This window comes from Eptesicus fuscus, chromosome 6 (genome assembly GCF_027574615.1).
Source record: "Eptesicus fuscus isolate TK198812 chromosome 6, DD_ASM_mEF_20220401, whole genome shotgun sequence".
Taxonomy (NCBI): Eukaryota; Metazoa; Chordata; class Mammalia; order Chiroptera; family Vespertilionidae; genus Eptesicus; species Eptesicus fuscus.
In genome coordinates, this window is record NC_072478.1 from 71,464,828 (window position 1) to 71,486,275 (window position 21,448).

The following is a 21,448-nucleotide window of genomic DNA, read 5'->3' on the forward strand; positions in this document are numbered from 1 at the left end:
GGGGAGCTGAAGACAAATGTCTGCAATATGGTCACGAGATACAACCCTGGGAAGGTAGTCATCGACTAGATAATGAAGGGACTTATGTGCCATGGGAAGGACTTTATCTGGAAGGCAAAGTGTGGTCTTTGAAGACTTTAAGCAGGCAAGTGACATTATCAATATGTATTCCTTAACGTTTTAGTATAAATCATGAGTATGTCTAGGACTCAGACCACTGCTGAAATCATTTCCATACACCATCCATAACTGTTATGGAGATTTTTGTCAGTATGTGGAGGATATTATGGAGAATCATACATTGAGCCCTAGTGAATACACGTTTTAAAATTTATTCTCTGACGGGAAGTGTGTGATATCAATTATGTTGTCTTTATATTTACATATGGGTGGAAAATGGCCTCAAGATTTAGGCAATGAAGAATGAGTAAGCATAGTTGGTGTAGAAAATGAAGGCTTCAAAGGAAGCAACTTAATAAAATAATTACTTCAATATGCATGATCTTCACACACAGTGGCTAACTTGTATGATGGCATCTACGATGAAGTTGAGATTCCTAAGAAACTTAGACTGTTCCAAGTAGCCTATCCTACATAATAAAAGCCTAATATGCTAAGTGTCTGGTCATCTGGTTGCCGTTCAACCAATAAAAGCATAATATGCTAATGATATGCTAAGGCCACTCAACCACTCGCTATGATATATACTGACCACCTGGGGGCAGACACTCCGACCAGTAGGTTAGCTTGCTGCTGGGGTCTGGCCGATCGGGACCGAGCGAGATGGGCCAGACACAACCTGGAGCCCTCCCACAGTCCCTCCCTGGCTGGCCAATCTCCTACGTCCCTCCCCGGCTCCGATCATGCACCAGTGGGGTCCTTCAGCCTGGCCTGCACCCTCTCACAATCCAGCACCCCTTGGGGGATGTCAGAGATCCTGTTTTGGCCCGATCCTGCAGGGTAGGATGAGGAACCCCACTGGTGCACAAATTCGTGCACCAGGCCTCTAGTCTATCTATATAAAGCCTAATATGCAAAGTGTTCCCTCAGGAGTTTGACTGACCAAGAGTTCGATCACTTACTATGATGTGCACTGACTACCAGGGGCAGAATTAAGGAAGGTCTCGGCTGGTAGCTGGCAGCTGCTAGGGATCCTACCCGTGCATTAATTTCATGCACTGGGCCTCTAGTTTAAATATAACATGCAAATATGGATGCTGCATAGTGACAGTTTGGGGCCAACGTAGCTGTCACTAGCTGGGGCAACAAAGGGAACAAACTTGGTCTATTTACTACTCTTGGTACAAAGCCCCTCTCATTGTGTAACTATCTCTGTGGTTTCTTTTGGGCTCTCCTTTTATTTTTTTTACATCTCTCCATGAGTGTGTCTTCTTCCACATGTACACCCCCTATATGTAGGAATTTCCTAGGACTTCCTCTTTTTCTTTCTACTTCTCACTCCACATGCTTTCCTGGGGGGATATAATCCAAATCCCACCTACTCTTTTGTAATTGGCTTCTTGTGCTCAGCCTTATTGTTAGGAGGTTCATCTATATTTTTGCACATTGCAGTAGTTGGTTTATTTTCATTGGTATACACACTGAGTGGCCAGATTATGATCTCTGAACGCATAATAATCTGGCCACTCAGTGTATATCCTATATAATAAAAGGCTAATGTGCAAATTGTCCCCGCAACCAGGAGTTCAACCAGCAGGCAGGCCGGCCAACCACCCATATTCCCTCCCCCTGGCCAGGCTGGCCGGACCCCACCCATGCACGAATTCATGCACCGGGCCTCTAATACACACACACACACACACACACACACACACACACACACACACACACACAGTACTGAGTGGCCAGATTATTATGCGTTCAGAGATCATAATAATCTGGCCACTCAGTGTAGCATTTTATTGTATGAATAGGCGAAAATGTCTTTATTAATTATACTATTTTTAAAAAAAGATTTTTTTTATGGAAAGAGAGGGAGAGAGAAACATTGATATAAGAGCACAACATAGAGAAAACATCGATGTGAGAGTTGCCACATCAATCAGCTGCCTCTTGTACACCCCCAGGGGATTGAGCCTGCAACCTGGGCATGTTTCCTGACCAGGAATCCAACCAGTGACCTTTTGGTGCATGGGACAGTGCCCATCCAATTAAGCCACACCGGCCAGGGCTATCCATTGTACTATTTTTAGTTATTTGAACTATTAAGAATAGTGCTGCTCTGAATAAATTGTACATGTGATTTGCATGCATTTTTGGTGAGTATATATTTTCGATCATTGATCATTGGGTGTGCAAATGCTCAACTTTAGTGGTTGCTGCCAATCAGTATTTCAAAGTGTTTATCCTAATTTAAACTCCCAGCTCATGTATGTGTATGGGACTTCCAGTTCTTGTCCCCACATTCTTGTTGACACCATATAATCACCTCTTTATTTTAGCCATTCTAGGGATTTTAATTAATTTATTATAACTTCAATTTTTATTTTCTTAAAGACTAATGAGACTGAGCATCTTTTTAAAAAATATTTTTATTGATTTCAGAGAGGAAGGGAGAGGGAGAGAGAGAAAGATCAATGATGAGAGGGAACCATTGATCGACTGCCTCCTGCACACCACACACTGGGGATCGAACCTGCAATCTGGGCATGTGCCCTGACTGGGCATATGCCCTGACTTGGAATCGAACTGTGACCTCCTGGTTCATAGGTCGCTGTTTAACCACTGACCACACCGGCTGGCAGCATCTTCTCATATGTTTTTCATTAGCCATTTGGATATCCTTTTAGTGAGAAATCACTGTTCTAGTCCTTTGCCAGTTTTCTAATTGGTTTATCTGTCATTGATTTAGAGTAGCTTTTATTTCTTTATTATGGAAAAACATTGTAAATATCTTCTCCCACTTGGTGGCATGCTTTTCATTATGATAGTGGCATGTTTTAATAAACAAAATTTTATATTTTTATGTACTTAAATTTATAAATATTTTTATTTGTAGTTACTGCTTTTATTTGGCCCTGTTTGAGGAATTTTTATTACCCTAAGGTCAAACTTCTATATGATCCTGATGGAAGGCAGAACTAAATCCTTTGTAAGCCATGCATAATGTTTTAGTCGTTAGGGGTGTCTGCCTGAAATTAGGATATGTGGTGAAGTCACTTCAGGCACTTCTTGCAAGTAGACCTTTATTTTGTTACTGGTCTCGAAAAGAAAATCATCTACCTTTTGTTTATTGAGTTATTGTATTTATACTAATTTTTTTTCGTTTATTGAGTTGTTTTATTTTTACTAACGTGACTTATTATAAGCCATCAACAACTCTAGAAAGTAGGTGTTAGTATTATTCATTTTACAGATGAGGAAACTAAGGCTGATGTAGTGATGTTAGTTCCCCAAATGGTAGATCTAATAAATGGCAGAAGTCCATTCTGTCTTGTTCCAAAGTCATACTCCAATGCCAGATGCCCTTTTAGGTGCCACATGTGAAGGGGACTTACTTGGTTTTGCTCACCATTGTATCATCATTACATACTGGTATTTGGTAAACATATTTTGAAATTACTGAATAAACAGATTTTTAAAATTTACTTTGCCAAGATGGAGGCACATTTGAAAATTCATTTCTCTGTTGCAGATAAAGGAAGATCTAGATCTAAAAAAATAACAGAGAGTGGAAGAGGGAAACGATATTCATACAAATTACCCCAAGAATACAACATAGAGACTGTAGTGGTTGCAGACCCAGCAATGGTTTCCTATCATGGAGCAGATGCAGCCAGGAGATTCATTCTAACCATCTTAAATATGGTAGGCAAACTTTAAAGTGCGCTTGGAATTTTTTCAAGAAAACTCTAAGGAAGAAATGTGTGAGTATAATGAAGTTCTTTAAAAATTCATTACTGTTCCTTTCTTTTATTGACATCAGTAAAAAAAAAAAAATCTTTAGGTTTACCACATTGATCTATCTCAAAAAAGATATCAACATAATAATTCACATCGTCTAGTAAAAACAACAACCTTATTGTTCATTGTGTTGTGGCAAAACTCTATTAGTTTTCTCTCTCTTTTTTGTGCCCGTCTTTTCATTTTCATTTGTAAAGGCCGTTTGTTGAAGAGGGCAGAAATGTTATAATATTTTTTTATATGCATGGTCCTACCCACAATACTCTGGATTATGAGGTGGAATAAAAATGGAGGTTGGTAACCCATTGAGCTCTGATATAGGTATGTCAAATTAGATTTCAGCTATAATACTAGTTGATGAGTAAGACTTGATAGCTAAGAGCTAAATTTCTAACCAGCTGAATCGTTTGTAGCTAACTTCAGTTGACAATATCCGGACTGTAGTAATCCAGTTTGCACCTAGCATCTTATGGATGCTTATGGCCTAGTGAATCCTTTGACTTAATTGCATATGGTTTTGAGTAAACCTCCTTCAAGGCAGAATTAGAAGGTCATAGTGAAGAGTGGTTCTTAGGGGCAGAATAAACATAAACAAAAGCCAAAGGCAAATGTCCATTTATAATTCCAGTTACCATATACGGGTGAGCACTACTGATTCGAGGATAAATATGCTTTTGTAAAATTTCCATTTTTACTATTTTTGTTATTATTTGGTTTGTTTTCCCAGCAAAAAGATTTTCCCACACTGCAGTCATTTCAGGGTATGTTCAGCTACCCCTGAACACTCCGCCAACTTTCAATGAGTGCTATCTCAGAGCATGGGTTTGGTGTGTCAGTATTATATTTTATATTCCAAATTAAATAAATGCTAAATTTTACAAAAACTCAACATACCACATAAAAATTCACCTTGCTTTCCAGCATGTCAGCATGCACCATGTTTTGAGAAAACCTGTTATAACGATGGTCTGAAACCATTAAGCAGCCATGACCCACAAGCGTGTCTTCATGGGATCAGTGAAGGGAGGAGCTTTGAAGTCGTGTTTCTATTTGACAGCGAGCTGGGGCGAGAAAAAAGACTCCAAGGAATGAATTGGGAAGTGGCATAAAGCAGGCTGAGTTTTCAGGACTGTTTCTCAGAAGAAAGGAAGACACTGGCATTTTGTGAATTGAGAATTAAGACAAATTTTAGAGTTTAGGTACCAAAATTCTTCTTTTCAGTATCATCAAAGCCTCCCTTCTCTCAGCACCCCATTGAAATTGCCCAGACTAAAATGAATTTGCTAAGTTACTGCTTATTAAGCTAATTTTTTAAGTACTTCAAAATTTAAAAATATATAAAATTTCCCAACTAAAATGGACACTGCTCCCATGTCTGGGCTTTTAGAAAAATTAAGATGTTTTTCAGTTTTATTTTAGGATTTTTATTTTTATTTGTTTTTAGGTTTTTAACCTTTTCCAACACAAGAGTCTTGGTGTGCAGGTCAATCTTCGTGTGATAAAGCTTATTCTGCTCCATGAAACTCCAGTAAGAAAGTCTTGAGTTTTTTGTTCTGAATTAAGTGGGTGAGAAGTTGTGTTCGGCTACTTTTAAGTAAAGGGAATGTTAGGGATGTACTTTTTATTGACTTAAAATCCAGAAATATCCACTGAATCACTTAGAATATACATAAACTGGTCTTTAGTTTTGGTTAATACCTCAATTTTTATTCCAAAAATGGAATGTTCTTAGTTTCCAAGGATCCTGACCACAAACCTTAACTTTCTAAAAGTAATTTTAAAAAGTCATATTTAATGACAGTTTTATTTTCTTCTCTAAATATGTACATGAAAAGTCTTTTCTTATCTGCAAGTCTTTTTAAATGAGGACTATTCTGTGACATCATTTTAGCATGCTGCTTAACTGGTACTTTGTTCTTAAATTATAGAAATAATGAGTTACATAAGTCTAAAAGTTCCACATTCTCAATATTCATTGAACTTCTCGTTTTCTGAAGAGTGTTAAACAGATTTTGTAATTATTGTACCTTCACAAAGTTCTAAGATTTTTACCTCAGGCTAAATTAATCCTTAATGTCTTCCAGGTTCTAATTAATGCTATGGTCAGCAGTTTGCTTTAGTAATTCATGGCGTCCCCTCAGTTTTTAGTGTTTTGTATATCCGAGGATAATTTGCCTTGAAGTGAAATCTCTTCTTTACAGGCGGATCTATATATTGGGCACCACGGAGAGAAAATGCTAGAGAGTTTTTGCAAGTGGCAACATGAAGAATTTGGCAAAAAGAATGATATCCATTTAGAGATGTCCACAAGCTGGGGAGAGGACATGACTTCCGTGGATGCAGCTATTCTTATAACAAGGTAAATTTCCCAAAGCCACCTATGACATTCCTAATTCTACGGCCATGCCAGTAATCCCATCAATCCCTTCACCGAATGCGTTTATTCTAGATTTTGTGTTCCAAAAAAACGTTTGGCCTAATGATGTTAGTCAGTTTCCCTCAATTCATAATCACTGGTTTTTGAACTGCCATTCATTGGGTGGCATATTGACAAAACATTTGGCTAGTTAATTTTTAAATAAAATTTTGCTTCAATTTTTGATGTGAAGATATAGTCATTGATAGTGATAAGTGAAAACTATGGTTTAACTTAGTGGACCTTTGAATTTATGGGCCCAAAATATATATTTTTCAGTCATCACTATATAAAGTAATCTAATATATTAAATTTAGAAATTGACAAACTTTCTTGTTCAATCTGAGAAAAAAGTTTCAATTAAGTTTTGAGGTAATTAATTTAAACTCTGTTGTGAATGTCTGTAGTATTCACAAGCTTTGTAATGCAGCATTACGTATAAATATAAGGAAGTGAAATAGTGAGTAAAAATATACTATCCAGGAGCATTCTATATTAATAATTATTGGTAAATGTATCTTACTTAGAGCTAGTAAAAATGATGATAATTGTTCAGTAACAACTTAATTTTAGTATCAATAGTATTGACATTTCACATCACATAATACACAGCAACATTTAAATGTGATTTTTTTAAATGAGTCTATTAAATGCATGATTGCTTCTGTTGCTGAATCATAAAAAACTATTCTAGCTATACATCTAAAATAATAAAAGCGTAATATGCTAATTAGACCGGACATCCTCTCGGATGTCCTTTCAGACGACCTTCCGGACGAAGCCGCAGTGGTGGGGGCTCTATATAAGAAAAATAAAAATCTCTATGTAAGAACACGTCTAGACTTCCACAGTTAGGTATACCTGACGCTGGACTACTGTTATTAATAAGCATACAACTGTAAAATATTTATTTGGCATCTACTTTCAATCATTGGAGAATGAGCAATGTAAGGCTACAACTCTTGAAAGAAGGAAAATTTATTTATTTAACACCAGTCAATCCAGCTTTTGCCTTTTGACAATTTAAAAAAATTGTTTTTTAATTCTCACTAAAGGAGTGAGGATATATTTCCCATTGATTCTAGAGAGAGTGGAAGGACTGGGGGTGGGGATTGGACCCGAAACCCGGGTACATGTCCTTGACTGAAAACGAACCTATGGCCCTCTGGTGTGCAGGCCGATGCTGTAATCTCTAGCCAAGGCACAATTTTTTAAAAAAAATTCTCACCCAAGGATATGTTTATTGATTTTAGAAAGAAGAAAGGAGGGGAGGAGGGAAGGAGGGAAGGAAAGAAAGAGAGAAACATCCATATGAGAGAGAACCATTAATTGGTTGTCTTCCATGTGCTGTGCCCTGACTGGGAATTGAACTCACCACCCGAGCCACGAAGCCAGGATGATTTTTTTGACTGCAAGCTGAAATCTAGGTAGAGCACAGTGGACTCTTATGAAGGGAAAGGTGCTAAGAAGTCTGTGTGCAGATTATCTGTGAGACTTTTGAAAGACTAGTTTGAATATACTAGTATATAGATATAAACTGCCCAAAATTTATCAGAGTGCTGCTGCTATGGAGTTTAGATTTAAAAAAGATACTAGCAATTGAGCAGATTCAGGCCATAGGAGTAGGACAACCTTGTTAATACCTTATTATTACACCTGGCATTTAGCTGAAAAAAAACACAAAACAGGAGGGCTATGCTTTCCTAGTAGAGACCATGATCCAGAGAAATGCCTGCCCTTGACCTGCCCTAACAAAGCCTGAAACCACACCCCAATAAGATCTTTAGGGGAGACAGAGTTTGGAGTTTGAGTCCCACCGATTTACAAAGGCTTGGGAATCATCTTGAGCTTTGATAGATCCTTCCTACCAAAGAATAAACTCAAATTGACCCCAGTTCAGATTGATTAGCCATTAACTGACCTGCCTCCTACAATAAAAGTTAGTACTCGAGGAAGATAACAGAATCTCAAATCTCTATATTATCTACAATGTCTAAAAGATAATAAAAATTAGCAAGTAATGAGACATGAAAATGTGACCCATAGTCAAGGAAAGTAGTCAATAGAAACTGACCTTGAGATAGCTTAGATGTTGGATTTACCAATTTACTTAGTTGTAATTGGAATCTTATGAGAAGCAAGTGAGAATGGTTAAAAAAATTACTTGAAGATGTAATGGCCAAAAATTTATCCAAACTTGATAAAAATTTATAGACATAGGCATATCATAGGAAAATGGTGAAAATCAAAGATACAGAAATTTTTTTTTTAAATTTTCCAGAGAAAAGAGATACATTACACAGGGGAAACAGTGTTAAGATCAACGACTGACTTCCCATCTGAAAAAAATTAGTCCAAAAGACAATGGAGTGATCTCTCTATTGTAAGGGTACTAATCCTATCAACAAAAGTTATTAATGAGTCCTTAAGGGTACTTTGTTAATCTATGAAGGAGAATTCACACACAAATACACACCAATTATCTATAACTAACATCACACTTAATAGATATTTTTAAAATTATAGGCAAAAAAAGGTCTTTATCCATTCATGTTATTTAACAAGTAACTAAGATTCAATTCCTTATCTCATATTTTTCACAATTCTCTGCTAATTTTTCTCAGATTTATATAATTATACTTAATTTTTTTATTTTCTACATTACATTGTTAGGATTGTTAAATTATACTATTTAAATTATTTTTATTCAAATTATGTTATTAGAGTTGCTATGATACATTTTGAAAGCATGCATCTTTTCTATGGTGGAGGTCCATTTCATGATATTTCAGAGTGATAGGGTAAATTTGTAAAGATGGTCATTTTCTTTCTATTTTTCTTTTGTTAATCCTCATCCAAGGATATTTGGATTTTTTTATTTTTTATTATTATTTTTTTTAGAGAGAGTGGAAGGAGGGGGAGAGACAGAGAGAGAAACATTGATGTGAGAGAGACACATCCATTGGTTGCCTCCTGCATGTGCCTTAACCAGGATCGAGGCTGCAACCGAGGTACCTGCCCTTGACTAGAATTAACCCGGGACCCTTCAGTTTGTGGGTGGACGTTCTATCCACTGAGCAAAACTGTCTAGGGTGATGGCCATTTTCAATCACTTTATTTTGGGGGCCCTCTATGAAATCAGCTTATACTAAAATCTATCTTGCTTATGACTTGAAGCATTTTTTATTTGAATAAGATGAACAAATATTACTTAACTCTACCAAAAGTTTAATGAATTGCTTTTGTAAAAATAATAGAGTAGCAAGTATTGCTATTAGTGAAGATGATTAGGATCCCCAGGGAACATGCAGACTTTATTTCTTTACTTTTAATATGAAATTATGTCATGTTTTATAGTAATTCTGCATGACAAGGTTCTTAAAATATATTTTATTTTTATATAGTACTACATATTATATTTCTGAAGAAAGAATTTATAGTGACATATAATCCATAGTATTAGTTATGATCACATAAGTTATTGTATGTGGTTAATTTGAACTTCTAACCTGTGACCACCACTCTGATATAGACAAACTAGATTTCCAGAATGCATTAACCATGAGTGATTTTATATTTTTATTGCTTGATTGATGAAATCTGTCTTTCTTCTCCTCATAATGTAGGTTTTGGAAATACTGCTTGAGACTAAAGAGGATAATAATTGAAATAATATATTTCTCTTACTAAAATTTTAATACATTTATTACAGAAATTTGAGAAATACAAGACTAAAAAATAAAATATTAGCTTGTAATTCCACTACCTAGGAGTAATTATAGGTAACATTTTAAAGTATATTCCTTCAGCTTGTTTCTTATGTATTTGTGTAACTAAATACATATATTTATAATATTGAGCTCATACTCTTTATCCAAGTTTTGTCTTGCCCCACCAATATTGTGACATTAATTTAATTTCCTTATCTACAATGCCATTTTCTCTTCAAAACTGTGTGAAAAAATAATATTCTACATCTAATTTATTTTCTTCTGTGATAAAGCTTTAAAAGTCACACTTTTAAAATTAAATTTATTGGAGTGGCTAAGGTTCCAAGTGTACATTTCTGTGATACCTGATCTTGTATATTGCATTGTGTGCCCACCACCCAAAGTCAGTCTTCTTCCATCACCATATATTTGACGTCTTTTACCTTTTACTACCTCCTCAAGCCACTTGCCTCTGTGTGTATGAGTTTTTATTTGTTTTTATTGTTGGTTCATTTATTGCTTTCAGTTGTATATATCACATGTGAGTGAAATCATATGGTTCCTAACTTTTTCTGTCAGGCTTAGTTCACTTAGCATTATATTCTCAAGACAGATGAAATAAAAGGCACAATTTAACCACTCTTCATAATTATTTCCCTTGCTGCTAGTCTTCACTAGCAAGATATCACAGGAGTTCTCTTTTAAAAAAAGTTGTGTGATGTATTAAAGAAAATATAAGGAATAATAAAATTATCAGCTGCCTGTTTACCACTCTATAGAAGAAAGAATAGTATTCATTGAGTTTAAGTGCCCATTTTATTTACAATACACTAGAGGCCCAGTGCATGAAATTTGTGTACTTGGGGGGGCGGGGTTCCTCAGCTTGGCCTGCGCCCTCTCACAGTCCGGGACCCCTCGCTCCTCATTGCCCGCCTGTAGCAGGGGCGGGAGAAGCTCCTGCCATCATCACTGCACTTGCCAGCCATGAGCCTGGCTTCTGGCTGAGCGGTGCTCCCCCTGTGGGAGTGCCCTGACCACCAGGGGGCAACTCCTGCGTTGAGTGTCTGCCCCCTGGTGGTCGGTGCGCGTCATAGCAACCGGTCATTCTGCCGTTCGGTTAATTTGCATATTAGGGTTTTATTATATAGGATATTTTCCCTTAAAAATCTAGTCCAAACATTTCCTTGTTTATAAACAGTTCTTTAGGAAAAACTGTTGCATAATTCCCAAGAAATGCATGAACATCTTTTTATGGTACAAGTTGCTCAAAGGTAACCAGTGTTGAGTTGGTATGTAATCTAAAGAACATTGTTTCGTGTTATACACAGTTTTCTCTATTTTTTTTCTCACTCTCTACTATGTTTTGTAAGTCCTTTCATGTCATTAATTGTCCACAGAAGCCATGTGTATGTTCCTTTACACGGCAAAAGGAACTTTGTAGATGTGATTAAGGCTGTTGAGATGGGGAGATTATCCCAGAGTATTTAGATGAGTCCAATGTAATCACAAAAATCCTAAAAGATGGAGAAGGGAACAGAAGTCAGAGTCAGAGAGACTGGACGATGCTATGCTGCTGGCTTTCACAATTGTGGAAGGGCTACGAGCCAAAGAATGCAGGCATTCTCTAGCTGCTGGAGAGGGCAAGCCCACAGATTCCACCTTTGAGCCTTTCGGCGAAATGCAGCCTTGATGATACCTTGATTTTAGCCCAGTAACACCTATATTTGGCTTAAGATCTCTAGAACTATAAGGTAATACATTCCTGCTGTTTTAAGTAAAAGTTTGTGGTAATTTGTTACAGCAGCAAAAGGAAATGATATAACCATATTGGTCTGTATTTATGTAACTATTTTATATAAATCTAATTTATATTACTATTCTATATTTGTACAACTTTTTGCTTTTTTTCCCACATTTAAAGTAAAACATATAAACATCTTTATCTATCTATGGTTTTAAACATGTGCTACTATTTATTTGTGGTGATTAAATAGTACTTGTGTCCTGGCCGGGTGGCTCAGTTGGTTGGAGCGCCATCCTTTACACCAGGGGTGGGGAAAGTCCGGCCTGCGAGTCGTAGAAGGCCCATGAAATCATTTGGTCTGGCCCTGCCAAGGCATAGGGGTGAGTTAATTAAATGTTTGACCAAATATAGCAGGCTAAGTTTTAAGTTGATAATTTTGTATGGCCCGCGAATGATATTTATATATCCAAATGGGCCTTGGCAGAAAAAAGGTTCCCCACCCCTGCCGTACATCAGTGGGTCCAATTCCTGGTCAGGGCACATACCCAGGTTGTGGGTTCGATCTCTGGTTGGGGTACATATGGGAGGCAACTGATTGATGTTTCTCTCTCACATCCATATTTCTCTCATTCTCCTTTCCTCTCTCTCTAAAATCAATCAATATATCCTCGGTGAGGACTAAAAAAATAGTACTTGCTATTGTGTTTAGAAATATAATCTTCCTTATAGTCAAATGCTCATAAAATGCTATCAAACTTCATGTTCAGCCATGGGCTAGGCTAGGGTAATATATTAAGAGAATGAACTGAAGGTAATAATATCTAAATAATATTCTCCAGGAACACATTCAACAACCTGTGTTTTATAAATTCAATCTGCAGGATCAGGACAATTGATAAAATCATTATCCAGCCCCAGATTTTCAAGATTTGTACTGCCATATGACTAAATATGTATTCTCTATGCACAAATTATAATTTTCAAAGCTAAAGACAAAATAAGGCAGTATTATTTCTAGTATACCTTTCAGTTATGGATAGAAAACCCGAGCTTTACTGTTTAAACAGGACTTCTGTTTAAACAGAAACCTAGTGGAAAGCCTTTCTTGTTACAGTTTTGCTAAGCCATGCCATTTCATGGGGAAAAAAAAATTGTATACCTCCTCAATCCTTAGAAATGGTGACTTCAGGTTTTTGCACCCGGATTAGTAGGTCTTGGAATAAGACTTAGTAGGTTGCTTCTGGATGTGGGTCTTTCTTTCTTTCTTTCTTTCTTTCTTTCTTTCTTTCTTTCTTTCTTTCTTTCTTTCTTTCTTTCTTTCTTTCTTTCTCTCTCTCTCTCTCTCTCTCTCTCTCTCTTTCTTTCTTTCTTTCTTTCTTTTTGGTGAGGGGAGTGATGGGAATAAAAATCTGTGGTTGAAAATAGAAAAAGATCTGTCGAAGACTATACACATATTAAATATTAATAGGTACTGACCAATAATTCTCCCTAGCTTCACCTGTGGAGATAAGGCTTATGTGGTGGGTCACTGTTTCTCCATGATAGTAAGTTCAGTGCCGTAGCAATGGGAATCAGCACACTGCCGGGGATGTGGCCTCTCACCATTTGATCAGGAAAGTCTAAGTGAATGGTTTGACTTGAAAGAAGAATCTCTGTTTAGTTAGTGCAAGCATAAAGATGATCTGGTCTTTAGCTTTGCAAGGAACCTGTGAAAAATAAAACAAAAAATTTTACTCTCCATGGATTTCACGTGCCTATCCATATTTGACAAATTAGAGTCATATCCAGCCTGGTTTCTAGTGAGTGATCATCTTAGATAATTATTAAATGTTGTATGTTATGTGAATACATTAGTAGGAAGACATTTTAGCTCAATTATTAATTTTGGTTTCAACTAAAATGAATGTTTGTATAAATCCAAACCTGTCTGCACTAAGATCTTTGTTAAAGTTGTTCTGTGAATACAATGAAGTAAATAGTTTTAAGCTGACCTAGTGCTTGTGGGCTCATAGTAACAAAAACACAAAACATGTTCTCCCAACTGTCAACTCTGACTTCTCGGTGTAATTTACACGTTTCTCTTTTAAATCAAGGAGAAGGCCTACGTCTGTGTCTCTTGTAAACACCCTTTAATTTAGAATTTCATTTTGTTAATGATAGTTTTGCCATTCCTATTTACTGAAATGCTCCTGGTTTATGTACAGTACTTCTGAAAGTTAGTTTCAAACTAATGACATTGGCAAGTAAGATAGAAAATTTAATATTAGAAATGGCAGAAACATATTAATTTAATACAAATCATAGAATAATATTTGAATGAGTCATTTATAGGTATAACCCAGGGCACTATAAAACTCTACAATGAGACTTATTCTCAGATGCATCTTCATTCTTGGAAATTAAAGGCTATATTTCATTTTTTTTTCAGTATAAATCAGAACTTAAGCAGAATTTATTGGCTTTCCCAGTTGCCAAAGTCTAACAGTATCGTTTCCATAAACTCACATAATGAAACTCTATGATGCAGACTTCAGCCGCACTGAGCCAACATGAGCCAAAAATTAGAGAATTTGAATTCACATGATCACTGGTCTAGGCAAACAAATTCCCCAGCCCCCCAATAAATCTGTGAATATTATGAAATTAAGAATATATTTTGGTCCTCTGGAAAGAAATTGAAGATTACGAATTTCAGTCTGACCTGAAGTTTTGAAGTGCTGCTGACAATGTATTCATTTGTCAAGTGTACTGAGAGGTCTTTCCAGTGCTTTTGGATAAAAGACCTTGTGTTTTTTGAAAAAATGTGCTTTATTCATCTGTTTGCTAAGTGAACAGAAATTGGCTGTGTGAAGAACGAAGTGCCCTTGACAATAAGCAGTACATTTGTCATAGTTTTATCATGTTGTTTAGTTACAGATGCAGTCCCTTGCGTCACATTATGTAAATCAAATATTCATGTTGCAGCCTCATGCATGATTATATGATGTACGTTTAGAAAAAGCACATAAAATCCCTTTCCCCCTACATCTGAATATACTTTGTACTCAGTAATTCTTGGCCCTAAGGTGAAGATTTGATTTTGTGTGTTTCTCTAATTTTCTGCATTACCCTATTATTCAGTATCATCTGTTTGGGTGTTTCTCTCTCCATTTGCTGGCAAAGTCAATTGCGAAATAGAACTATCCATTCTTTAATGCAATCCCTCTGGCTTCTTTCTCACCCATCCTGGGGCCCTTATCACATTACAGAGGTAATCGTGTTCATCCTCTTCTTTGCCTTAAGAATAGAAACCCATGTTATGTATTTCTGTAGTCTTCCCCTTATCCAATGCTTGGCATATAAGAGGCACTTATGAATCCTACCATATCCAATTGTATAGGTAGGTTGTGTGCTACACAACAGTAGAGGGAGCCATTTATATTGTTGCATATGTAAATGTGTCCCTAGAGTTAGCAGTACTCTAGGTCTGGTGTCCCTGTGGTAGATTTGATTTCTATATCTTCTGATGCAGAGAAAGACTAACTACCTGGCCATTTACTGGTAAAAAAAGAATGTCAGCAAACCTTTTTCATTCTTCTTTATCTGTAGTTATATTCAGACTCTGAATATATTACACCACTGGTGGGGATATATTTTCCTGTTTCATTTGGTGTTGTTCTTGAATCACAGAGACCAATTTTGCCCAAGTTGAACACCAGAAGAAGTGTTGTTTTGGATTTTTTTTTTTTTTTTTTTAGATAGCTGGAGGAGATTCTGTGTAGTACTTAGAATCAAGGGGAGAATTAAAGAACCAGGCATTAAGAAAGATAGTAAAGGGGAAGGGGGTTGGGGGGAAAAAAAGACAATGAAGAAGGAAACTCTAGAAATCTCAGCTGCTGGGTTTGGATGATCCAGAGCCATGTAAATTCTCTTACTCTATCATCCTCTTTAGATTTTCTGAGAAAATATTAAGTATTAGTTGCAGTCAATGTGAGCATCTTATTTAGGTAGTTATGCAGTCTTTTAAAGAGTTTGGTAAAAGTAGATGTATGATATAAAATATAATAATAGAATAAGGCTTACATGGCTAGTTTCTATGTATATTAAGATCTAATGTTAACAATGAACAAATATATGTTTCACTAAGCATAGTTATTATATGGTTGGTCACAGATTGGTTCATTTCTTTTAATTATGTGATAATCTGGCTGATGAGGTGATCAGAAAGTATTTTCATTTGTAGGCAAATTCTAGAAAAAATATAATAAAACCCTTTTATATGTGTAGATAAGCCAAAAACAAAGAGGGCTCTGGCAAAAAAAAAAAAAAATAGCATGTTTCTGAGATAATGTGATAGCTGCCCTGGGAAAGGTTCGTTGGACTCAAAAACCTGGGTTCTTGGGGTTAGCTCCCACATGAAGGAAAACCTCTGAGACTGTGTAGAGAAGTGGAACTGAAATGATGACATACAGCCAGAACTTGAGGATGTCTGTTCCTTTAATGAAAGTGTGATCTGATAAGAGCTCTGCAGACAAACATAAGTTGTCAACAGGAAGCGTTTTGTCTCAACCACGATCCCAAGTCAGGTAAAGCAGCCCCTCCCTGGGATCCACTACCACGAATACCATCCCGCCACTGATGCACGTAGTGGAAGCCTATGCAGAGCTGCTCTGAAGTGGCCCTCTTTCAACTTACCCTACACAAGACAGCCCCAAATGAGTTCACCTAAATGAGTTCACAGTAGAGCTCCAAACTCCAAAGGACAACATCTTCCCTTGTCAAAAGCCAAGAAGTGTGATAAAGAATACATTTTTTTAAAAAAGCTGATGGATTATAAAAGCGTATTCTCATAATTAAAAGCACACGAAAACATTCCAAAATGTTAGAATAAGGTGGTTTAAAAATACAGTTGATTTGAAAATTAAAGAAAATTAAACATCTATAAAATAAATGTATTTATACTTGAATTCTTAATTTGTAAGTTGAAAATCAGATTAGATGCAGATGAAGGGAGCACTTGTAGATTGGATGATAGAGCTGAGGGAATTCTCCCCGAAGGCTGCACAGAGTGGTTAACAGACGGAAATACAAAACAGAGCTTGAGAGTTACAGACATTAAAATGAGGATTTATATGCACCTGAAGGAGTTTCAGGAGAAGAGAGAATGTGAGAGGAATTAGCTAAATAGAAAATGGTAAGAATTTTCATGTGGTCATGGATCTTCTAATTGAAAACACACCAATGCCAAAGAAGATAAATAGAAACAAACTTGGTATCTAGACCCATCTGAGTAAGACTGTAGAACTACAAAGACAAAAATAAATCTTAAACTTAACCAGAAACCAGTTATAACTCAATAAAAAGAAATTAACTAGAATGCAAGTATATGGAAGAAGAGCAAGGTGACTGCAGACGTCTAATCTCTATTTATGAATGCTAAAAATCTTGCTTTCAGATAGTGTGCCTCAAAATTTTATACTTTGTTATGGAGTGCTCTCCAAGACACAGTAGTCAAATAAAGAGCAAATCATAGAATATTATTCATGGTTAGATCCCAGCTGTGTAAAATTACTAAATTCTTAATAAATACTAAATTCATGCTCTATTAGGACAATTATTATCAGTCTTTTAAAAAATTTGCCAACCTTATGATATAAAATGTTATGTTGTTTTAAGTTGTACTTCTCATTTAAATCTGCAATCTGGAAATTATTTTTGACTCATGTGAAGCAGAGATCTTACAATATTTCTTAAACAGGAAGCCATGTCCCAATACCAGATACTATTTTTATGAAATCCTGCCCTAACCTGTTTGGCTCAGTGGATAGAGTGTTGGCCTGTGGACTAAAGGGTCCCATGTTCGATTCCGGTCAAGGGCATGTACCTTGGTTGCGGGTACATCCCCAGTGGGAGGTGTGTAGGAGGCAGCTGATCGATGTTTCTCTCTCATCGACATTTCTAACTCTCTATCCCTCTCCCTTCCTCTCTGTAAAAAATCAATAAAATATATTTAAAAAAAATGAAATCCTGTAAAAATAAAAACAGGATGGAATTTTACTTTGGAAATATTGTCTATGCAGTAGGAGAATGTGTTTCAGGATCATATCAGGTAAAAAGGTATCATAAAAATTACTCACATTTTCTTAGACTAAAAAATTATTTAATCTGATATTCAGTTTTATTAAATTCTTGGAGATAAAGGTAGTGGTTTATTATTCATACAAATATTAAAATAAGTTACATAGTCTTTATTATTTGTGGAAAAGTTTAATTTCATATTTTTTTTCTAGGAAAGATTTCTGTGTACACAAAGATGAACCATGCGATACTGTTGGTAAGTGTCTATAAAAATATTTACACTTTTGAGGAGTTCTGGGGACCTTGAACCCATCATTTGTTTAAATATAGGAAATTATTGCAGGGTGCTATTTGTAATAGAATATTTTTAGAATGTCAGGTATATATATTTTCAACCTATATGTTTAATCATTTGCCAACACTTCAGTTATGAATGAAACAGCTTAAAGATATGTATACACTGTATTTGAAAAAAATTAAATTATGCTTTAAGAATATAATGGTTTCCAGTGGCTCAGTTGGTTGGAGTGCTGTCCTGTACACCAAAGGTTGCTGATTCAATTCCTGGTCAGGGCGCAAATGGGAGGAAACCAATCTATATTTCTCTCTCACATAGATGTTTCTCTCTCTCTCTCTCTCTCTCTCTCTTGCCCTCCCTCTCCTTTTCCCTCTCCCCCCCTCCCCCCTTCCATTCTCTCTAAAAATCAATAAAAAGATATGTTCAGGTGAGGATTTAAAGAAAAAAGAATATAATGACTTTATTTTCTCAGAGCCCTAAATATGGGTTTAATAAAATTCTATTATTTTTGGTAAAGCAAGGCAAAATATATTAATGACAGTATGATTGGCTTTTTTAGGCTAAAATATTTGTTTTTAAGTTATATATGCTTGAAGTTATTTGCAGTAAAATAACAGTATATTTAATTTGACTAATGACAATTTTCTATACATGAAGTAGCAAATTTTCTGTATTTTTGTCCTAGATATCTAAAATTCCTAATGCATAACCATATAGCCAATAGAATCCATATAACTAGAGTTCTTAAGTTTGAGAGAATGACCATATATATGCTAATATAAATACATTTGTATAAATTTACCTATCCAAATATACATAAATATATAAAGCTATAAATATAGTTTTAGGCCATGTAGCTGTATATAATAACACTAGTGACCCAGTGCACGAAATTCGTGCACATTAAAAGGGGATTAATTAGAGAAAATAATTTAATATTGCTATTTGCCCTTTCTCTATAATAGAAGTGTCAGAGATGAAAGAAAATTAGTAAAATGTATATGAAAACCTTCCTCCTGTCAGGGGACCCCGCCCACCCATATGCACCTCAAAATCGCGTGAGACCCAGACCCGGCTGCCCCCCCCCCCCCCCATTGGGCTAGATCCAGACCTGACCAGTCCCACCCTTGTCAAGCCCTGCTGGGCAGGGGGCATAGCCTCAGGTCCCCTGGCCCGGTGCCAGGGTGGGGGCGTGGTCTGAGGTCCCCCAGCCCAGACTGGGGCCGGGGGCATGCCTTGAGGTCCTCCGTCAAGCCCCGCCAGGTGGGGGACACGGCCCGAGATCCCCTGTCAAGCCCCGCTGGGTGGAGGGCAAGGCCTGAGGTCCCCTGGCCTGGTGCTGGGGCGGGGGGAGCAGCCTGAGGTCCCCTAGCCCAGCACTAGGATGGGAAGCGCACCTTGAGGTCCCCCTTCAAGCCCTGCCGGGTGGGGGGCCTGAAGTCCCCTGTCAAGCCCCACCTGGTGGGGGGCATGGCTTGAGGTCCCCCGGCCTGGCGCTGGGGCGGGGGGAGCAGCCTGAGGTCCCCTAGCCGAGCACCAGGACGGGAAGCGCACCTTGAGGTCCCCTGTCAATCTCTGCTGGGTGGGGGGTGCGGCCTAAGGTCCCCTGTCAAGCCCCACGGGGGCAGGGGAGGGCGTAGCCTCAGGTCCCTATTGATTGCTCGTTAAGGCTCCTTATGGGAACTTGGCCTCAGCTGTGGGTGCAGCCATCTTTGTGATGGAGTGATGGTCAATTAGCATATTCCCTCTTTATTAGATAGGATATTATTGGTAAGACATATGTAAGAGTCATAATATGGTTTTGACATCATGTGGGGTTCATTTCTACAGGGTAATAAGTATCTTAATCATCTTGAGGTTCTATGTAAGACGAATGACAAAAAGGGGATAAAAACAGAATAAGGGGTTATGGGTATTTAAAAAAATAATTCTAACTAGTTCCATTAACTTCAGTTCTCATCAACCTTCTCAGATGATTAAAGTCTGAGACAATAAGTAGAAAATAGTTATAAAAGGGTAAAGAGGATGATGATGTCAAAGGAATGTTTGGTTCTGAAGGGACTTTAAGCATGAAAAGAACTGGACAACTGAGAAAAAGCTGACTTGATTTTGGGATGATCTTGCTAATGTTAACTACCTGCTCTCTGCAGTTTTCTCCTCTTCTTGCCTGGATCTCCATAAATTAAATCTTAATATAGTTTTAATCAACCTAACCATGGAAACCGTTGATTACCAATAAAGTTTGCCTCAAAATAATGACATTTTCTCCACTTAAACAGCTATGTTGCCCCTAACGCCTTTTAAAATATAGACCAATTTCTTGCTTCATTCGTGCACTCAAGAGAAATCAGCACTATCTTCAATAATTATGCTCCTTTATAGCATGAGCTCATGGACTAAGGAAGCTAGTACTGATGGGAGGTGGAGCAATGTTTTCTTTTTGATTGTGACTATGTTTTACATCTTGCTAAATCTGCTTATCAAAAATAGCATTATATTCATGATATATATTATATATGAGACTAATTTTCTGGTTTAAAGTATATTTGATTCATAAAATAGCCTGGTGGGCTTGAACATTCAGGAAAGTGATGCAGTCAGTCCTGAGCTCTGTTAGTCCCGTCCATAAAGTGATCCGTCTGCTACCTTCTGGCATCAGACTGTTATTACAATATTATTGTTTATATTCCCTGCAGGAATGCCTGCCTATAGTTTAAATGCAATGGTAAGATTTATGCTGTGCATTGCAATTTCGAGCCACATTTTCATGGACATTATCTCATTTAATTCCTTCAAAATCTGAACTCTCTGCTTTTATAATCATTATTTTATAGCTAAAGAAAACTCTGAAATAGAACAGAACATGGATTTGAAGTCAGGCTAGATCTAGATTTAAATCAGAGTCTTATTTAAATCTAGATCCTACATGAATGTGGATACATTCATGTTACCTACATGAATATGTGCATATTATTTAATACCTTGGAAGTTTGGGTTCCTCACATTTATTTATTTGTTTGTTTGTTTGTTTATAAATGTATTATTGATTTCAGAGAGTAAGGGAGACAGAGATAGAAATATCAATGATGAGAGGAATCATTGGTCGGCTGCTGCCTGCACGCCCTCCATTGGGGATTGAGCCCTCAACCTGGGCTCAACCACTCAACAATACTGGCTGGGCCTCACCTCTGTTTTATTTTATTTTTTTATAAAGCAAACATTTTATAATTAACATGTGAAATTTCCCAATATTGCTTCTTTCATGTCTAAATTCCCTCATGAGTAAATGGAGAAAATAC

General features: G+C 36.8%; 1 protein-coding gene across 1 annotated transcript in view; it reads left to right on the top strand.

The window, feature by feature from the left end:
• ADAMTS19 (ADAM metallopeptidase with thrombospondin type 1 motif 19) overlaps window positions 1-21,448 on the top strand; it is a 201,004-nt gene that overhangs the window by 41,361 nt on the left and 138,195 nt on the right. The window contains exons 4-7 of the mRNA XM_054716991.1: window positions 3,656-3,828; window positions 5,369-5,452; window positions 6,126-6,283; window positions 18,064-18,107. Coding sequence (XP_054572966.1) covers window positions 3,656-3,828; window positions 5,369-5,452; window positions 6,126-6,283; window positions 18,064-18,107 — 459 coding nt within the window. The remainder of the gene's footprint in view (window positions 1-3,655; window positions 3,829-5,368; window positions 5,453-6,125; window positions 6,284-18,063; window positions 18,108-21,448) is intronic.